This window comes from Etheostoma cragini, chromosome 4 (genome assembly GCF_013103735.1).
Source record: "Etheostoma cragini isolate CJK2018 chromosome 4, CSU_Ecrag_1.0, whole genome shotgun sequence".
Taxonomy (NCBI): domain Eukaryota; kingdom Metazoa; phylum Chordata; class Actinopteri; order Perciformes; family Percidae; genus Etheostoma; species Etheostoma cragini.
Window position 1 is genome coordinate 19,871,651 of NC_048410.1, and position 19,007 is coordinate 19,890,657.

Here is a 19,007-nt window from a genome sequence, read left to right on the forward strand (position 1 = left end):
TCAAATTGATAAAGAAAGAAAAAAGGAAGTGGAAAGCAACACACTAGTCGCAGAAGGCAGCTAATGTCTGGGTAAAAAGGAAACGGGCGAGAGACAGACAGAAACAGAGGTACAAGGAAGGTTGTGTTTATTATTTGATAAAGCCTCCCTTATAACCTCACCATGTTGTGCAATAGCTCTGGCTCCCCTTCAACTCTGCGGTGTGCCACTTCAGATTAGTTGCTTGTGGAGAAGGCCTGCCCCGTCTTTGCAGAATGCATTAGTACGCCACTCAGAGCCTCATACAGCCTAGGGTTAAACACAAATTATATCATTTCTGTCATCCAATCAAATCACACTGACCCCTTGACCTGCCAGATGAGTCAAATGCATAATGAAATATGACATGGCACAAAGCTCTGATTCTAATCCGCTCTGACACGCGATCAGATGAGGATGACCTCCTGACCTGGACTGACAAGTGAGACGAGCACTGGGAACGGGATACACAAGGGAGAAGAGGGGAAGGAAACATAAAAGAAACAGGGGGAAACATAAGCAATTAGAAAGGCTGGTTTTAGTCAATGGGAGGTTAGTTAGTAATCAACTCAGTGTATGGGGTGAATGGGGCACACTGTCTTTGGACAGTTGTTATTCAGTTATTCTCACCATTACCTCCATATGTTCCCTTCCATAATGATAAACAAGGAGTTTTTTTTTTAACAGAGCAGCATCATTTCTTCTCACTTAGCTGTGGCCAGGGCTGAAGAGATAGTGGCTGGATTTTATTTCTTAGAAAGAGTATCACTTTTATTTTATTATTTCCCCCTCCCGTACCACACCCTTGCGGCCTCCCAATTTCTATATCTCTCTCTCTCCCACCTTCTTCTCTTCCCACCATGGCGTCCCATTCATTCTCCAAACAGAAACTTAGTTTATAGTGGTTTAGCATCCCCATCGCCACAGCCCCTTTCATGATTCCCAAACAGTAACATAGTGACAGATAAATAATGCAGCCTGGCTGTTTTAGAGAGAGATGATATGACAGAGGGATGCGTGGGAGGGCGGCTTGATTGGGTCCTGGGGATGTAAAGCAAGGACCAGAACTGTTTGGGCTCTGTGAGGGACAGGCCGGGCTGGGGTTGGGCCAGCCAAGAGAGGAAGAGGAGAGTGGAGGTGTAGGGTGGCTGTAACTGGATCTTTGGACCTCCCCCTCCCTCTTTTTGGGCTCCGCTAGAGAAGGCTTTGTGGTGCGTTGATACCCCCCTGACTTGATATTGTAGCAGAACAACAGCTATGGCTTTAATTAGGCATGAGTTGACTGAGAGAGATGGAGGGATAAAGAGAGTGAGGGAGAGTAAAAGAGGAGAAGTATCAAAAACAAACCCAATAAACAGAAATAGCAGATCAGTTAATGCTGTTCAAGTGTTTGAAAGTTAGCGATCTTTGTAGTATTACAACAGCTATTTGCCTCTGTTGTGTTACATTAAAACAAGAGCTCTGTGTACACTAGTAAACAAGATCATTCATAAATATGCAGTATAATCCTCCTCTGGGAGAGCGACGGCAGAGCGAATGAAAATAGATAATGCTCGTAAATTCTTCCCAAAGATAAATCTACCGTTTCCTTGCAAATCGGACTGTGTGGAAAGAAGAGATAACAGGGCTTGACTTTGTCTCTGTGTGCAGAGTTCTGCACAGCGGATACGTGAAGGTGTTGGAATGAAGAGTCTTGGTTGTGATGGACGTGGTAGTGTGTGGAGATTTTAAGCATAAATCACCACTTTGACAAAGCTCTCCAATAGGCAGATAAGTGCACATTAGTGGTAAAGCAGATCTGTCACGTCTGTCTCTGAGCTGTCGGTCCCGCCCTCTCTCCCCAAAACCAACGCTCACTTGAGAGGACTTCAAACTCCGGGTCTGTGTGGCACATAAGCAACCGGCCTGAATTTACATATGCAATTAGTATGTTCTTATGTTGCCACTTGAAGTCTAGCTTGATTATTTTGTTCGTGGGCCATCTATCAATTATAATTGATAGATTCTAATTTTCTGAAAATGATGTTCCCTTTTAGGGAATATAGCAATAAACTGGCAAATAATAAGACCAGGGCTGCAACTAATGGTTTTTTTTCAAGAAATAGTGAAAAAAATATTTATTTCTCAGAGCCCAAGGTAACAATGTATTAACATGGCTTGTTTTATCTGTTAAGAGTCCAAACTATGTTGAGTTTACAATATTATACAACACAGAAAAGCAGAAAATCCTCACATTTGAGTTCTGCAAGCAGAGAATGTTTGGTTTATTTGCGTATTAAAATGGCTTAAACCATTGATCTATTATCAAAATATTACTATATGCCACGATCGTGTACTGTTTTACACATACTAAATGGCATGCAGCTCCTTTTTTTAAGGCATATGAATTATATGGCAATGAATCATTTTACAGAATTTATATAATATAAAATTAAATAGGAATTGGGTTATGGCCCAAATCCAGATTTCTACAGGCATTACAACAATAATCTAATAAGAAGAAGAATGTACAGATAATAACCCATTAGCCACAGTCAATATCATCTCCAGAAAGCCTTGACTACTCAGGCAGTATTACAGAGAGAGGGAGAGATCTGTGCCAAATAAAAGACAAGCTGGAAGGCCCCCAATCAATGTTATTTTCTCTCTCAGTCCCAGACCAACTGTCTCTTCATCTGTTTCTTTCAAATGAAAGGTGTGCTGGTATGTAACACTTACAGGCAAGAGATTTGTCTCGTAATTAAAATGTTACAGATTGTGTTTCGCTCAGTTGCTCAGACTGAGCATACTGTGTATTGGAAATAACGCTCCCTATAGTGTGAGGTATTAATAAGAGGAGGAATATAAAGGATGTTTCAGGGAGAAAATAGAATGCGTGTAATGCAGCTTTAGTTAGGAATATGGCCCTGACTATTGAAAGTAAACCCATGACAAGTACCTCATAGGGGGAAAATAAAGAGCAGGCTTTTGTTTGAAAAAAGCCAGTTCCATACTAGGATACACGCTGCTCTGTATGATCCATCAAATACATTGCTGTTTTTAGGATTTTACTTTTAAAGGAGAAAACAGTATACATTAGCCAGAGTGTACATGTGGTTCTGTACATGCATCTGAATAGAGGCATATGAATAATTTATCTTGCCACAATCCAACTGGGAATGTCCTTGGTATTTACATTTTATCATCAAGGGCACTGGATGATCCCTCATAGCAATCTAACACATGACACATTCTCTGTCCGAGTCCCTTTGCACAATCAAAAGCAACGGATGGGACCGGAAATAATGTTTCTGTAGTGTGGATATTTATATATATAGTTATACTCAAAAAACAAAAGCTCGATGGATATGCTAGATGATGACTAAGCGTGGCGGTCTTCAGATTACACAGTGGCCGCACGCAGTTGTAGCGAAGCACGTTGAAAGATGACGCCGATGCAAAGGGACTCACTTTACACAATGGCTCCAATGTTTACAGCAGACAATTCAGTTTCCTTCCAACAATTATGACGGAAAATGAATCTCAGGAAATGTTCGTTTTCTTGTCCATTAGACCCAACAATAACATTATCCCCAAAGGTCCACAAAAACATCTGTCTTCAAAGGACAGTCCAAAAAATGTACATCAACTGGCTTGCAGGCTATGTTAGGACAAAGTAAATCAAGTCGAGGCAATCCCACTTCTCATCTATTCCTTCTTTCATTTGGTGTAACATGTAGGAAGATAAAAGGGCACTTTGCACGCTGAGTCTGTGTCTAGATTCTTTCTGCACAATAAAACATTGCTAACACCCTTTCTTTGTGGTCAAATTAAAGATAGGTATTTTAGTGTTTTAGGTATGGTAACTTAATGAAATTCCTCTCATCTGGCTTTGGGCTTACTGCCTTAGATAAGGATGCATTTTAAAGACATTAGATCCATTTTAATCCTGCTGAAAAGTAAAGTTGTAAAAAGAAAAAAAGAGTATTGGTTACTTTGTACTTTAAAGGCACAATCTGTGATTCCAATCGGGAAAGAAAGACTTGCTCCACCGCTACATCAAAAAACACACGGATTAAAAGCTGCTATCACTTCAAAACAAACACCAACATTAGGGAACAACAAAATCCACATCATAAATATTTTCGGATCTTGGTTGATGTTCGTTTGCAGTAAAACAGGCCTATTTCCTTATTACAAGCAGCTGAAAATGCTAATTTTTATTTTTTGGAGGTCAACCTTTTCAGTTATATATTTGAACAAACCTGTAATTTATATGGTCACAGCATTACAGAATGGGCCTTTACACTCACCTCTATAGAGAAGGAAGAAAAATGTGCCCCGTATCCTCACTCCTTTCTTCCATCTCCCCATGCCCCTTATTTTCTAAAAGTATCTGTTTGAGAGATAAATGACCACTCTGCTGCCGAGGATGACAGCCTACACAAAGATGATATTGAATTTATTTCAGAAATGTTGCAGAACTGACTGTTTGATGTATACTGCTAGACATGAATCATAAAAATTCTATTAAAAAAACCTTGAATAGCTGACACCAGAATATTATTTGTGATGATTAATTTGACTCAGTCATTACAATGGGAGTCAAGTTGGATCGTCTCAGACAAAATTGCTTTTCATTCCCCCTTGAATTTCCCTGCTATTTTTCTTTTCTTCTTGCTCTGTGCGGAACTCTGATCTGATTGGACTTACTGTGTTAGCGTGACAGCACAAAAATACAGCAGGCTGTTGGTCTTCTTTATTACTGATTGCTAAGCATCAGGTTTTTGTTCCAAAATGAGATGTTCAACATTTGAAACAAAATTACACCGGTTCCTCTAACAAAATGACGGATCAGAATTTAAACAGTTTACAAAGCTATTTGTAGAATGGCAGGAAACTGAATTCATGGTTGAACAAGATGCTAACATATGAATGATTCTTAAGATTATGTTGACATCCGCCTTACTTGTTAGGTTACACAACAAAAGTTACACAGATCTGTTCAGCTCCAGACCACCGCATTGGATGTAATGACCACTGTAGTGGTCAGTGGATCCAAGCATAATCAGCAACTGACTCGCCTATCTAGTACAACAAAACATGTTTCAGTCCTCAGTATTCAATTTATCATTTTTTCTTCCTATGTAATACTCAATAATACGCAGTTATAAGTAAGTAAGCAATAACACACTTGGGTATTCTCATCCATAATGTGCGGCAGAGACAAACACCACTAGATGTTAGTTTGAATGAATTCCACTTTTAAGAAAGAACTAAAAAGAAAAAAAATCCACCAGTTTGTTGTTGTGAATGGCTCTAAATAATGTGAAACCCATTAACCTTAGTTGGCATTGCCATGGAGAAGAAGCCAATTAGGGGCGTGAATTAGAGCGCTAGCAATTTGTGAGTGCTTTGTTTTTGCATTTGGGAGCAAATCACACCATAGTTAGCACATTCATCCAAAATTGACCAAGAATCCAAAAGTGGACTGATTTAAACAGCTCTATGTATGTTTTGGATTGGATTTGATGCTTACTAACGAATTTCACCTTGGTTGCACTGTATACACACATGCTTGTATCTTTGACTTGTGATCAAAGAACTAGACATTTTGAAATGTAATGCTCACCTTTTGTGATACTGATGACTCAAAGGGGAGAGTTGTATACACATTCAAGTCTTGGAGGTGCTCCATTCACCGTACCTAACATGACCCACACAGGAAACAGGAACAGGACATCTGCACCCTGTGGCGCCCAAAATAACTGTTCCTGTCTATCTAGTGACTCCAGCATTGTAAGCTGAATGTCTACATCTGCAACCAATATGGACTATTAGTTATGATTCAGTCTTAATTTGATCTACGGATATCCACAATTTCCTTTTTTCTCCCTTTTTTCTCCCTGTTGCCCTTTCTCAGAACTACACAGGTCAGAGTGGCGGCGGCGGCGGAGGCGGTGGCTCGGGAAGTGGAAACGGAGCCGGGGACGAAGACTACGAGATCCCCCCCATCACTCCACCTAACCACCCTGAGCCTCCTCTTCTTCACCTGATGGAGCATGACTCTACAGGCTACCTCTGCCACTCGCTGCAACACAATGGGCTCATCAACCCGTATTCCTACCCAGAGCTGCCCACACTCATGATGTCTAACATGCTGGCACAGGACAGCCACCTCGTCTCCAGCCAAATGCCCTCGGTGAGTAGCACTAAGTGGACTGAACCATTCCACGTGGGCCTTGTAACACCACAGAGCTGATGTTCAAGGAGTCAGAGAATATTTTTTAGTAATGTTCACAAATGTTTCGACAGTTTAAGCCTTTAGTAACAGTGACAAAAATATGTGATACCTTAGAGAAAAGGGTGTTGGACTCAAACTAAACCCTTTTAGTTTGGGGTGGGATTTAAGCTGTGCTGGCGTTTAACATAACTGTAGGACTTTAAAGATTTTGTTTTTTAAATTTGAAATACCCAGGATGAAGGACAACGTATTAACCCTCACACACACACACACACACACACACACACAAACACTGAGCAGACGCCATACACTGAGGCAGATACAAAATTGCAATTTTTGGGGAAAAAAGATGATGGAGCACACAAGCGATTGGGCAAATTTGACTTTTAAAAGGATTTTCAAAGCTTTTTGAATATTGCAAAAACATCCAAAACCATCCATTTAAAAGATCTCTCTAATACCAAACAGATTTCAACCCTATAAGGTAAATGTAATTTTCAAGACGTGAAGAAGGGGGCTAAGTAGGGGGACTGAAGTATTGTTCAGCTGTAGCCATGTCAGCTCTGATGCATGGAGAAAAGAATTGTGGGTAAATCCATCAGCGTCATATATACCTTCGACAGCATGCATCGGTCAATCTGTCAAGCCTTCAAACATGAATACGCACTGATTACTCCCTCAGCTCCACACAGAACTACTCCTCCACAAATTAACATCTCCAAACTGTAATTGCATTCAGGGGACCTGCAGGAAATAGAGCAGGTTTCTAGCACAACAAATGATACATGTTAAACTTATGCGTAAAGTATAGGCTGCAATAAGCAAAGGATTTGCATTTAGCAAACTCTTCTATAGGATACATATGGCCTCACATGGCAAGAAATGAGTAAACGGTGGAGTTCAAAGTAATGTTGGCCTTTTAAAAAAAAATCCTATTCAGTGACCAATATGTAAATATTGTAATACAGGTGCACTAAATAACATTCATTGTAGGGTTTACTTTTTGATTCAGTGGTTCCCTTTGAAATTTGGACAGGTGTGATTGATTATAATTGATTGCAGCACTGAGAAAGAAAGAAAAGAAAAGAACACATTATATATCAACATGTATGCAAAGATTTTTATGGCCAGGGTTTGTAAGTCAGAATATCCTACCTTCATAAATTACTTGATGTTGACTGAGATATAATTAAAATATACAGAAATAGCTAATCTTTTATTGTTCTTTTTCTGTCTGAGTCGGCCATGTCTTTAGTTTATGTTAATGAAAAGAAAAGATAATATTTTATATACAGTATGCATTAAATACAGACTGGTGCCGATCAATGTATTATAATGTTAATCATGAACAGGATAGACAAGATGGAACAACCATCAGCCTATAGCCAAAATCTAAAAACTAGATCTGATATATAAACATATTATACAGTATATTATATATAATGTTGGAATATTCCCCCTGGGTATTGCATTCATGTCTCATTTATCTTAATATTCATTTCACATTTTGGTCATGACCTTTACTGTGGAGACAGTGGTTGATTGGCCAGACTCTCGCTCGGCATTCAGGATATTTGTTACAGCTACGGAGGGCCACACTGTGGTTTTAATAGATTGAGTATTTCAGGTTGGGGGATAAAATGCATGAGATTTGAAATGTTTATTATGACACACAATAGGAACATATAATCAAAACACATACACGTTAAATGCTGGTAACTGCCGGTGATTGATAATCTGTTTAATGTGGAGACACAAAGATAAATGCAACACATAATGATTGTCCAAATTACATTTATATTCAGGGTCACTAAGAAGCAAATAGATCAAGCAAAGTCCAAAAGAAATTACATCTTTTAACTAGATTATCAGTGATCTTTAAAAAGTGTTGTAACCTCTCAAACCTTGATATTTCTGACTGGCTGTGAAGGAAGGTCTTTGAGCATACAGGAGACCTTTTCAGGTCTCTGCCTCAACTTTACTGCAAAAAAGCAGCATATAAAGCAAACTCAGAAATGTCTAAGTCAAATAGGCTGCCTGGCGAAACCACCAAACCGTAGCAGAGGTTCATTTGTGCTGAGAACGGAGTGTCTATTAAACTGGTGCCTCACCTTGATACAGTCTGTTGAGCAGCGTAATTAAGCAAACTCTGCAGTTCAAACATGAGATTCTATCATAATGAATACCTCACTTGACATGGATAGATACAAAACAAGGGTTAATTCTAATTTTGGACTTAAAAATAAAGTATTTGAGTTCTATATGTAGATAAGATTTTGGTGCTGTGGACATACTGTTTGTGTGTGTCCAAGTGTGTCTATGTGTTTTTGTGTCCTCACTATAAACAATATTTCTGCTGTTGAAATGGATCCACTACATCTGGAGGTCAGGCCTTATATTCAATCTTGAGCACATTGAAAAAAAAAAAAATCCATTAGGGTTCATCTTTCCTGCATCAGCCATTCTATTGTGGTGCTGCAGTGAGATCTGTTTTCATCAGGCAGATTCAATACGTGAGCTGGGCAATGAAAAGAGTGCAATAGAGTTGGATGAAGAGGGGAGGGGTGAGGATGGAGAGAAAGAGGGGGGTGGGGGACATGGGGCGCAAGGGGGGGGGGGGCATTGTGGGGAGGAAAGCAAGAAGAAATTGCAAAGAAGAGAGAGGTAACTCTTATTCAAAATGAGCGTATACCTCCAGCTTTCTGTACCTCCTGGATTTCATTATTAGATATTTTAGAGATAACTCGGTTGAGTGAAATAAGGTTATTCTTTCTCAACAAAAGGCTGAGAGCTTCTGGTTTCTAAATGCGTGTCTACGTGATTCAAGTACGAGGATGTTTGAAAGTACTCCATTGCAGGTGCAACAATATAAACATAAAATAAATAGGGCGATTATATAACAAAAAGGATTTAAGAGTGGAGAGCTGCATTACAGCAGCAATTGATCATAGTCGGGGAGATGTTAGACACAATAGATAGTAGACTATAGTGCATTCTTTTTTTTTGTGGTGTTTGGGTGAACTGTGGGACTAAATGGTGTATAGATCTAGATCTTTAGGTGGATGCAACAGTGGATTGTGGGTGTGGATCCTCCACTGGAAACTATGAAGACCTTCACTTAAATGCAAAATAAAGACTAGAGAATATTAAAGAGTAAGATTACAGTGCGTCCCATGGAAAGACCAAAGCCAACAATGAGTTAGTCTGTCTCAAAAACTTTCTGACTTCCCTACCCTGTCTGTGGTTTTCTGACCAACAACAGATGTACAAATCAGTTACAGATATTTTATTTACAGCAGCAGGATTTTGAATTTGGACTAGACACTGCCCATGTTTACGGTAAAGAAGGAACTTGATAGTTAAACAACAATGGAGGTGTTTGGCTACATAGGCAATACTTAAGCAGAGCTAAATCGAGTCGTCAATTAGGAAAATGAATTGGATAATCAGTTCTTTAGGTTATTTTCAAGTAAAAGTGGCAAATACATTGGTTCCAACATCTTTATGTGAATATTTCCAAGTGTTTTAGTTGACTATAATAGAACATTGATTATCTTGTGGTTGTTGATGGAAACTACCAACAATTTGTAATTAAGGTATTTTTCACTATTTTCTGACATGTTAACTAGATGTCTAAAAAACTAAACAACAATGAAAACAATTGTTGTCATTGCAGATCCACTTGTAAAGATCAATACATTGTTGGATTTGGTTCGTGGGATATGTTAACATAACAAAACTATCCAATATTGCCAGGCTGATCCTCGACAGGAACAACAGGAGTAAATGGAAGCCAGCTTTCCTGGCCAACCAGGGGGGGGGACGTTTTAGGGTTTTATTCGTCCTCTGCTGACACAAAACACGAAAGAGATAATTGTTTGTACTCTCCTAATTTTGAAAAAAGGCCAATGTCAATAGATGAGGTATTTTTTTGTATTTTTGCTTGTTTCTTCTTTTGCTGATGCTTATTGTGATGAGATCGGAAGCCCCTCCTGGCCAAACCTGATATCTTTCGGAGAGCTCTTTTCTCTGAGGCACTTGGCAGGGCCTCTCTCTCTCTCTCTCTCTCTCTCTCTCTCTCTCTCTCTCTCTCTCTCTCTCTCTCTCTCTCTCTCTCTCTCTGTGTGTGTTAATGCCCCCACAGTCATAGCATCTACAAGTTCCAAAACACATTAGACATTTAATAGCCATGCTCAGGTTGCATTGATCTTATCAACACAGCCCAGAAAGATACCCATATCTGCTGCTGCTAGTGAATCATTTCTGAACTCACAAGTGAAGTGGCCTTGTTGTTGTCTGTTGTGTCTTTATTTACTCCAAAACTTGCCTAAAGTGAAATTTTTATCATTACTGGCTAGAGAGATTTATTAGCTTCACGCACCTGTGCCGCAACAACTACATCTGTAATCTGTTTGAACAGAAAGGCTCCATATTCAATTATAGTATATTTAAAATGCTCCACAAATTCATATGACCTGCAACTGGAATAAATTATCTTTGATGAAGTTTTTTTTTTCATCTTCCTCAATGATGCGTGCAACATTAGCCGTCATCAAACTGGTTTCTTGAGTGTGATGTTTTGAATATGTAACAGATGATGAATGTATAATCAGCCAGAGGATATTATGTGTAGCGGCTATGTATTAGCAGAAAAAGCTATATGCAGACTTGGCTGCATATAGCTTTTTCTGAACACAAGATATGAATCTGCCTCAATTAGGGTCAGTTCATTTTTTAATGATGGTGGGCAACCATCTGTATTCATATTCAAATTCATACTTCTAAATCCTTTTGTTACCAATATTTAAATGGGGAATTTCATCACAAGCTCTTTCTTTTCAATTGTTAAGGTTAATTATCACGTGTTAATCCCAAACTGATTGTCATGTTAAGTTGGGCGGATGCCTGTGTTTTCTATTCTTTTCTATTTTTTTACTCACAGGGCATTAAGTGCTCCTGGCAGGTGCTCGCTCTCCAAGCCTGCGTGAATGAAATATGAGCTGCAATGTCAACTGAACTTGTCACAGACAAGCTGGGATGAATTAATGATAAGAGAGCAGAGGTGTGTTTTAATGTGTTCTCTCTCTGATGGAGGGTCTCAGCAAACATATTATCGCATACTGTACACCTGCCGGTTTCTGTATAAACACGGGACTGAGAAAGAGGTGGATTAGAGATGAAGTGGTGTATTTATATAGAGAAATCTTCGTCTACTAATTCTAAGTCTGTAAGATGAATAGTACTGTACGTCACCTCAACTGTTATCAAGTAAGTTTTCAGGAATACTGTCATTAAATGTGTTTAGACTTTTCCAATATGGACTTTAAATTTGTCTTACCTTAACAGACTGCCTGCTCTTTGAGGCTCTGCCTTATTTTATACTTTTCATTCAGATGAAGAAAACCTATTTCTCCTTTGAAAGACCTTCATTTTCAGTCATTTTTTTTAAAGGGATTAGAGCGTCTGCGGAAAATGATGGAATGTCTGTCGCTTTCCACCACAGTTCAACAAGCCCAGAGATAGAACGGGACTTGTATTAGTTATTCCAATGTTGATTCAGGCACAGATGATTTTAAATGATCAATGCCTCCAGCGGAACAAAAATATCACTTGCTTGTTTGATGGCCCCTTGAAATCTGCAGAGGAAAAGGCTGTTCTTTAAATTGCTTCCCCCTTTTATTTTATATTTTTTTGTGATTATTTATTTCCAAATTGTCCCTAAGGCTAATGTTCCATTTGGCATTTCCCACCTCCCTCTCCCATAAATGAACCATCACAGCCATAAATCACTGGACAAACAGAGACTTGTGCAAGCCCTGAAAGGTTTAGAGATTTATGTAACACATTCATGTTTTCCACTTCCTCATTTTAGTACTCCACTGGTTAAGCCTAGCTAATAAAAGGTCCTATTAATATTTCCTGTTGCGTAGCAACGGCAGGCAGCAAGTAATAGCATTCTGTGGAAAAATAGATGACCGATAAGGAAAAATTCAATTCTTTTCTCATCTCCTGGGAGAAAGTGCCTTATTTCTCTGGCAATGTGATATGAAACTGTAGTTGTATATTAAGAAATATCTTAAAAGAAATATAGGGTATTTTCCAATTTCATCATTTGGGGGGGGATTTTTATTGCAAAATGGAACAGCAGCTCATTTATTTTCTCCATTCTGATATAGTCGATTAACCTCGGATTAAGCTAATCAGAGGATAAGGTTCCGACTTAATTTCTTTCTTTTTATTCAGACATTCTAAATGAACGGTGTTAAGTAACACACACAGACACAGACAGACACACACACACCAGACTTTAAAAGGATCAGTTATGTGAGACAAATTGCATTCCATTTATATTGCAGTTATAATTCAAACGTGTTTTGTACAAACACTGGCTAGCTCGGAGTGCTATGCAAAAATCTCTTCTAATAACGCCGCCTATCTGTGCGATCAAAGGTAATGGAAAAAGATCTCCACAGTGACAATTTTCAATTTAGATAATTCATCACATCGTATTTCAAAAACAACCATGTAAAAGACGGGTTATCACACACGTGTTGTCATCATCGCCCTCCTCCAATACTGTAGCGTCCAAGCAAAGAACAGAAGCCAAAGAAACAAAGGCTGATTCCAGCTGCAGCAGATAGCCGGTGTTATGAAGCAGATACATAGATAAGGGATTTCATATTACACTTAGCCACGGGCCCCTGCTGAGATTTATCGTGCCATGAAATCGTGTCCATATTGCACTGTGCCCTATCTCAACCATCCATCAGCTCATTCTGCTTTCACAACCAGGAATATTCTGCCCTGGTGGCGGCGGAGAGCCGTCTCATGTCAACTCACTCAGGGACGTCTCCCCTGCTGTTCTGCCAACCACGAGTCTTACACAACACTGCCACTCTGTCTGCTAATGTGCACAAGAGTGGCTCGAGCCAGGGTGATTAAACCACTTTGTGTATTCATGAATTACAGTTTGTAGTGTTACTGTAATCCAGCACCAAGAGACACAGGGTACAGGCAGGATTCATGGGTAGAGTTTGTCCTTGATGCTGCCAAGTAAGAGAAAAGGTTTTGAGAAATTATTAGATAATTGTCACAGTTTACATTTGATATTTTAATAGAAAGAGATGTCACAAAATCTCACAGCAGACACAAAGTAAATTGACATATTTTGCTCAGCATTTACAGGATTTACTGCTTTTTATTTGGGAAGTCTGTTTTATTAGTTTTTAAAAACTGTTAAACAACATAATTTGTTTTTTTCTATCCATTTTTTTACCACTATTTTCTGAACTGTCTTTGTAGCAACGCACCATGAACGTTACTGATTGGTCTTGCTGTAGGAAAGTCAACATTTGGATGTGTTAGGACATTAAATCTGGGTGAAAACCTGTTTAAAGTGATCTGATTCTTTTATAAAACCAATACTTTTTTGTGTGCGTTGAAAATTTTGTTTTAAAAACAAAAACAAAAAGCCTCAAACATACTGTAACTCAAGGTGTGATGCAGTGAACCGTGTGAGCTGTGTACCATACCAATAGCAATGAGTTAATATGTTTGTTGTTTGTCTGCCGTTTTTGTCATAGATCAAAGCAAAAGAATAAGGTGAAGATGGCTTCTGTCAGAAATGTGTGAAATTATTTTCTGAGAGGATTTTACACACATGAAAATCACCTCGCCATGACCTGCACTTGTGCAGCACCTACAGTGCTGTGCACACACATACTGTGTGCACCTACTTCTTATTTGTGTGCTCTTTCTTGTTTTTGTGTTCATTATTTCTGCATCTACATTCACTTTTTTGTTGTGTGAGCGTTGGGGGCACGCCCACACAAAATTGTGGAATATTTACACACACACAGACGCACGCACACACACACACACACACACACACACACACACACACTGTGTTTGACACTGCAGTCAGGAGTCTCATTAGTGAGAGCAGAGGAGTCTTGCCTTCTGCTGTCAAGAGTGTGTGTCCCTACCGCTCCTCACAACCGTCTCCTACATGTCATGTCAGGCAAGGCTCTGATTCTCTGACGCTGTGCTTTGTGAGGTGAGCTCAGAGACACGCCCGGGCTGAGAGGGAGCGAGACTGAGAGCAAGAGATAGTGAGAGAGAACAAGAGAGAGAGACTAAAAAGGACTGAGGAACAAGAGAGAGAACTGGGGGGAGGAGGGGGTGGTTGGAGAGAGAGAGAGAAAGAGAGAGAGAGAAAATAAAAGCAAAGGGGGTTCTGACATTAGCAGTAATGAGGAACATGGAGGATGGTGCCAAGGGGGACATCATGACATTACTATCTGCAAATAAACCACTGCCTTGTTGCTGCCACAGATTCAATCTGAGATGCGTTCAGGGTGGTACAGTACTTTTCTAACTAACAATCAATCACAACCAGGCACATAAGGATCTTTGTGCAAACGCTTCCAGCTATACTTTAAGATTTATTAATTAACAATAATAATAATAAAAGTCACAGATGTTGAGTACTTTCCACACAAAGGAAAACAAAAGAATACCAGAACATACATCAGCATACAAGTAGACCTTACTTTTGTTTTAACTTCACTTGTGTTTCTTATTTTAGTATTTATCTGCATGGCACAACTTAAAAAAGTCAGTCCTGGCTTAGAAAGACATAGTGGCAAACACCCTTTCAACAGTTTGGCTATAAGACATTCTTTGTAACAGCTTTTTCTCTCTTTTCAAGTTTGTTTAAACTCGTAATTATTTCCTCATGCTGTGGGTTTGGGAGGTATTGCTGTTTTTCTGCCATTAATTACTTGATCACAGTTCAGCGCAGGAGGTGTAAGAGCAAGTATTTCACATTTTTACTTTTGACTCGCGTGTTATTGGAACGATGACCTTACAGTGTCTTGTTTTGGCAACATGAAGTGACTGCCAAGCTGTTAAATAAAATGTGGTTTTAATAGTGTGTTGCTAAATGCAGTGGGTTGGTAGTGCACCTGGATCCCAGCATCACATTACAGCTGAATCAAATTGTCCTTGTCGCATTGAATGAGATTTTATAAGTCATCTCGACTACTTTTTTAAAAACACATCCAATTAAGCTTTGACAAATACTTAAATCACTTGTGTTTCTTCTTCTCAGACATCCCGGCTGCATCTGCTGCCCATCGTATCTCCTTACTTAGCATCTGTCTGATGTCACAAGAAGGCAGAAGCAGCGTTTTGCCTTTGCTTTCATACTTAAGTAGCGTATGATTCATAAATCCACACTCTTATTAATTTCCCTCAGCTTGTGTAAATGACCCTCCTGGGTATATGTAAGCTTGATAAACCGAAGACATGGATGGAGGGAGAGAGAAGACGAGAGAGAGAGAGAGAGAGTAGAGGGAGGGAAGGAGGCTCTGAGGCTCTTTGAGGAACAGGGTTGTTAGTACTTTGCCCTCGGGGTGAATGAGAAGTATCTTTGAGGGTTGTGAGGCCCGGGGATGGCTCCCCATCTAAAGGCGTGTTTACCACCGTGTTGCGCGGCGGCTGGGCTTTTGAAGGATCAGGTCTTGAACGCGCCTCTAATTAAAGCTGTCATGGCTGGGTGCCTGCAGGGATAATGTTCTATTATTATAGTCATTTGTTTCAATTAAACGCTGGGTGATTTTACAATAGCAGCCGTGAACCTGTGTGAGTGAGCCATCACTCTAAACAAGATGGCTCCCGTCAAGCAGGGAGCGAGGAGAGGAAAGTCTCAGGACTCTCTGAAGCATTGATCACTGTGGATTCAAACAGGCCGGGGCGGGACAGAGAGAGGGTCTGAAGGTCTGATAGCACAGATTAAAGCAGGTGATGTTTCTTAAAAAAATCTAATTACTAAAATATATCTAGTTTGGGGAGAATGATTTATCATTAGTGAATACATTGCAGCTTTCATTCACATTTCAAACTAAGTGAACAAAAAGTGTATTGACTTATTTAAGAACTGACACACTAAATACTTTTTAAGTTCATTTAAGATGATAACAAAAGTTGAAACCCAGCCTTTTTTGAATCTTTAGCACCACTGGGCTGGTTTATTTTGATGCCAAGGCAATAAAACATTGCATAGCAATCAACCTGCTTAGTTAAATGATGAAACAGATGCCACTCTTGTATAATCATCATAAGGACAGAGCAAGGTTAGCTGCTCTTCTCTCCTCTGGTGTGAATCTCTCCTCTTTCTCCTTGTAGCTGTGTAGGGCTCTCTCCTCCCGTTTTCTCATCTCTGTGCTGGTGGTCAAATCCCCTTAGCTAAATCAAATGGTGCAGGCAATTGGAGCAGCCGTGAAACCATTTCAAAGGTAAGGTCAGCAGGAGCAGGGGAACAATGGCTTTGTGATATTCCATCTCACACACAATGTGCTACACATAATTGGAAAGCCTTTGTTATTTGACTCCCATTTGACTATGATGTACAAGATGTGAATACAAACACGACAGGCGTAACGATGGCAGAGGAACATGTTCACACCGAGTTTCCTGGCTTTACATCACAGTTTAGGTCTGCCTGGCTGCTCATCACCAAAAGGCAATATCTAACTGTCCCCTTGGTAACTTTGGAGATGGATTTTAGTACGTGGGTTTGTGTTTTTGCGTATTTTTTCTCTCTCTCGCTGTTGTTATACTTTTTTACACTTTCTGCCACCCTCTCTCTTTACCAGCAGCCTCTTTCCTTTCCTCCTCTCCATTTGTGAGAGACTGTGATCCCCCGGGGATTTACAACAGACAACTAAATTGCTGGAGGTTAAGCACAGCTTTGACAATACTCAAGAGAACTCAGAAGCCAACTTAATAAATAATCTAAATATAGATAAATGTAAATTTAGGGCACTGCATTGCTCAAGTTGACAGCTATTGGTTTATAGTTGTATCACGAAATACACCCGAAAAACCAGAACGACGATGTGTTCAATGCAAAGTTTTCAATGAGTCAGCGTCTTCAGCTAGAATAAGACAACTGGCAATGTTAGCTTTCTCAACTATGTATTGGGTTCACCCCACTAAAAAACAAACATCATATTCATGCTGCGTCAGTGACCAAGTCATATATCCAGATAAAAAATCAACATTATAGGAGGCCCATGTCAACAGTCATTTGTAAAGGCAGAGATCAGTGACCACCCAAGTCATGTTCCTCACTGTGCCCTCTTTTGGATGATACCATTAGGAATTAGCATACAGTACCTATGGCAACCGTCAACCTTTGTCAGATTATTTCATAATATTTGTACAGCCGTCTGCTGCTCTCTTTATTTAGCTCAGGCTCGATGGCGCTACGTGATAACTTCTTGCTCTCTTTCCCAGGTGAAAGCTCCAACGAAAAGCAACCAGAAACCTTTAGGAGTAGATTATCAGAGGATTGTTATGATTAAAGATCACTAGTCCTCTGGGCGTTATACTGTACTTAGCTGCTTCTAGTAACTGTAATATCGTAATGCACCCCTTCATACAATCAGTGACTTTGTGCTTGCATTGATATGTCTTTACAGTTGCTATAAATACCCCAACTTTGATTATCGGTTTCATTAGACTTTCACTGGAATCCAATGTGTTTCTATATTTCCTAGTGACTTAGTGCTTCATTAGTTAGGATAGAGCACTCAGCTCTAATGAAAATCCAGTCAATGCTATGAAATATGAGAGTGAAGATAAAGAATGGCGGATGAAATGTGTGTGATTCAAAATAAAATCAAGAAATACAGTGAATTATTTATTTGTTTGTGGAAAACAAAATTCCCACTTAAATCTCTACCAATCCCGCCACAAGAGGTGAATCAGTATGTATTGTATGGTCACAATTTTAGAAAACAATGTGATAAATTAAAACTAGATATCTGTATGTCTGTCAGAGCATGTCTGATCCTTTTTTTGTGTTTCTATACTTGCAAGGTGGACACCCAGTACCCACAATGCCTTCCACCAGTGAACTCCTCTGCTCTGCATGTCTCCTACTTGTTTATATTAAACATGGTGTGGCTCAGATTAAAGGGTGGCAATATTGCCTGGAGGCTGTTGCTATGGAAATGTGTCTGCTATAGCTATGATAGGCCATTCATGTTTGATTAATTGGTTTTTCAATGCTTCTTGGTTTGTGAGGACCCTAAAGAGCAAGTCCATGGAAAATGGAAAATTAATGGATTTCTATTTCCTTCTCCCCCTTTCTTCCTCTTTTTTCCACCCCTCTCTTACTACTTATTTTTTGCTGAAGCTATTTCCTCATGTTTTAAGAAGTGTAGTGATGGTGTTTTGAATTATGATTGGGAGTTGGATATTGCCGTGGATGGGGGAGGTTAGAGCTTGGTTATTTGAAATTCAAAAGGAATGTCTTTGTTCATGACTGCCTTTTGTGTGCAGCTGCTGAGGCAAACACGGAATCTAATGTCGTGTGAATATTACAAGTTTTCAAAGCAGGCCACGGCCTCATACAACATTACTTTGTTGTGCATTTTTATTCGAGCAATCTACTGGGACCAATTATGATTAGAGAGCCGAGCCTTCATCCTTGAACCTCTACTCGTGTTTATCAAGACCTCATATGCTTGGGCCTTTTTCAATTTGATGTTTTTAGCACTTCACTAATGTATTATTTAACTCATAAATGTTTCAAAGAGCTAACAAATGCTAGTTCATCACTTTCTGATCTGTAAATTGCCAAACATTCCCATTTATGCCTACATTAAAAGCATCCTTTGGTCCATGCTCATGTTCTGTCCTGATGAATCTTGAAGAAACGCTTTTCATGTAGTAATTATTGAAGATCTTTTAAGAT

General features: G+C 39.5%; 1 protein-coding gene across 6 annotated transcripts in view; it reads left to right on the top strand.

Annotated features, from left to right (window-relative positions):
* Positions 1–19,007, top strand: part of tox2 (TOX high mobility group box family member 2) — an 89,460-nt gene that overhangs the window by 54,625 nt on the left and 15,828 nt on the right. For all 6 annotated transcript variants that reach the window (XM_034869934.1, XM_034869931.1, XM_034869933.1 and 3 more), the window contains exon 4: positions 5,921–6,199. In XM_034869934.1, coding sequence (XP_034725825.1) covers positions 5,921–6,199 — 279 coding nt within the window. The remainder of the gene's footprint in view (positions 1–5,920; positions 6,200–19,007) is intronic.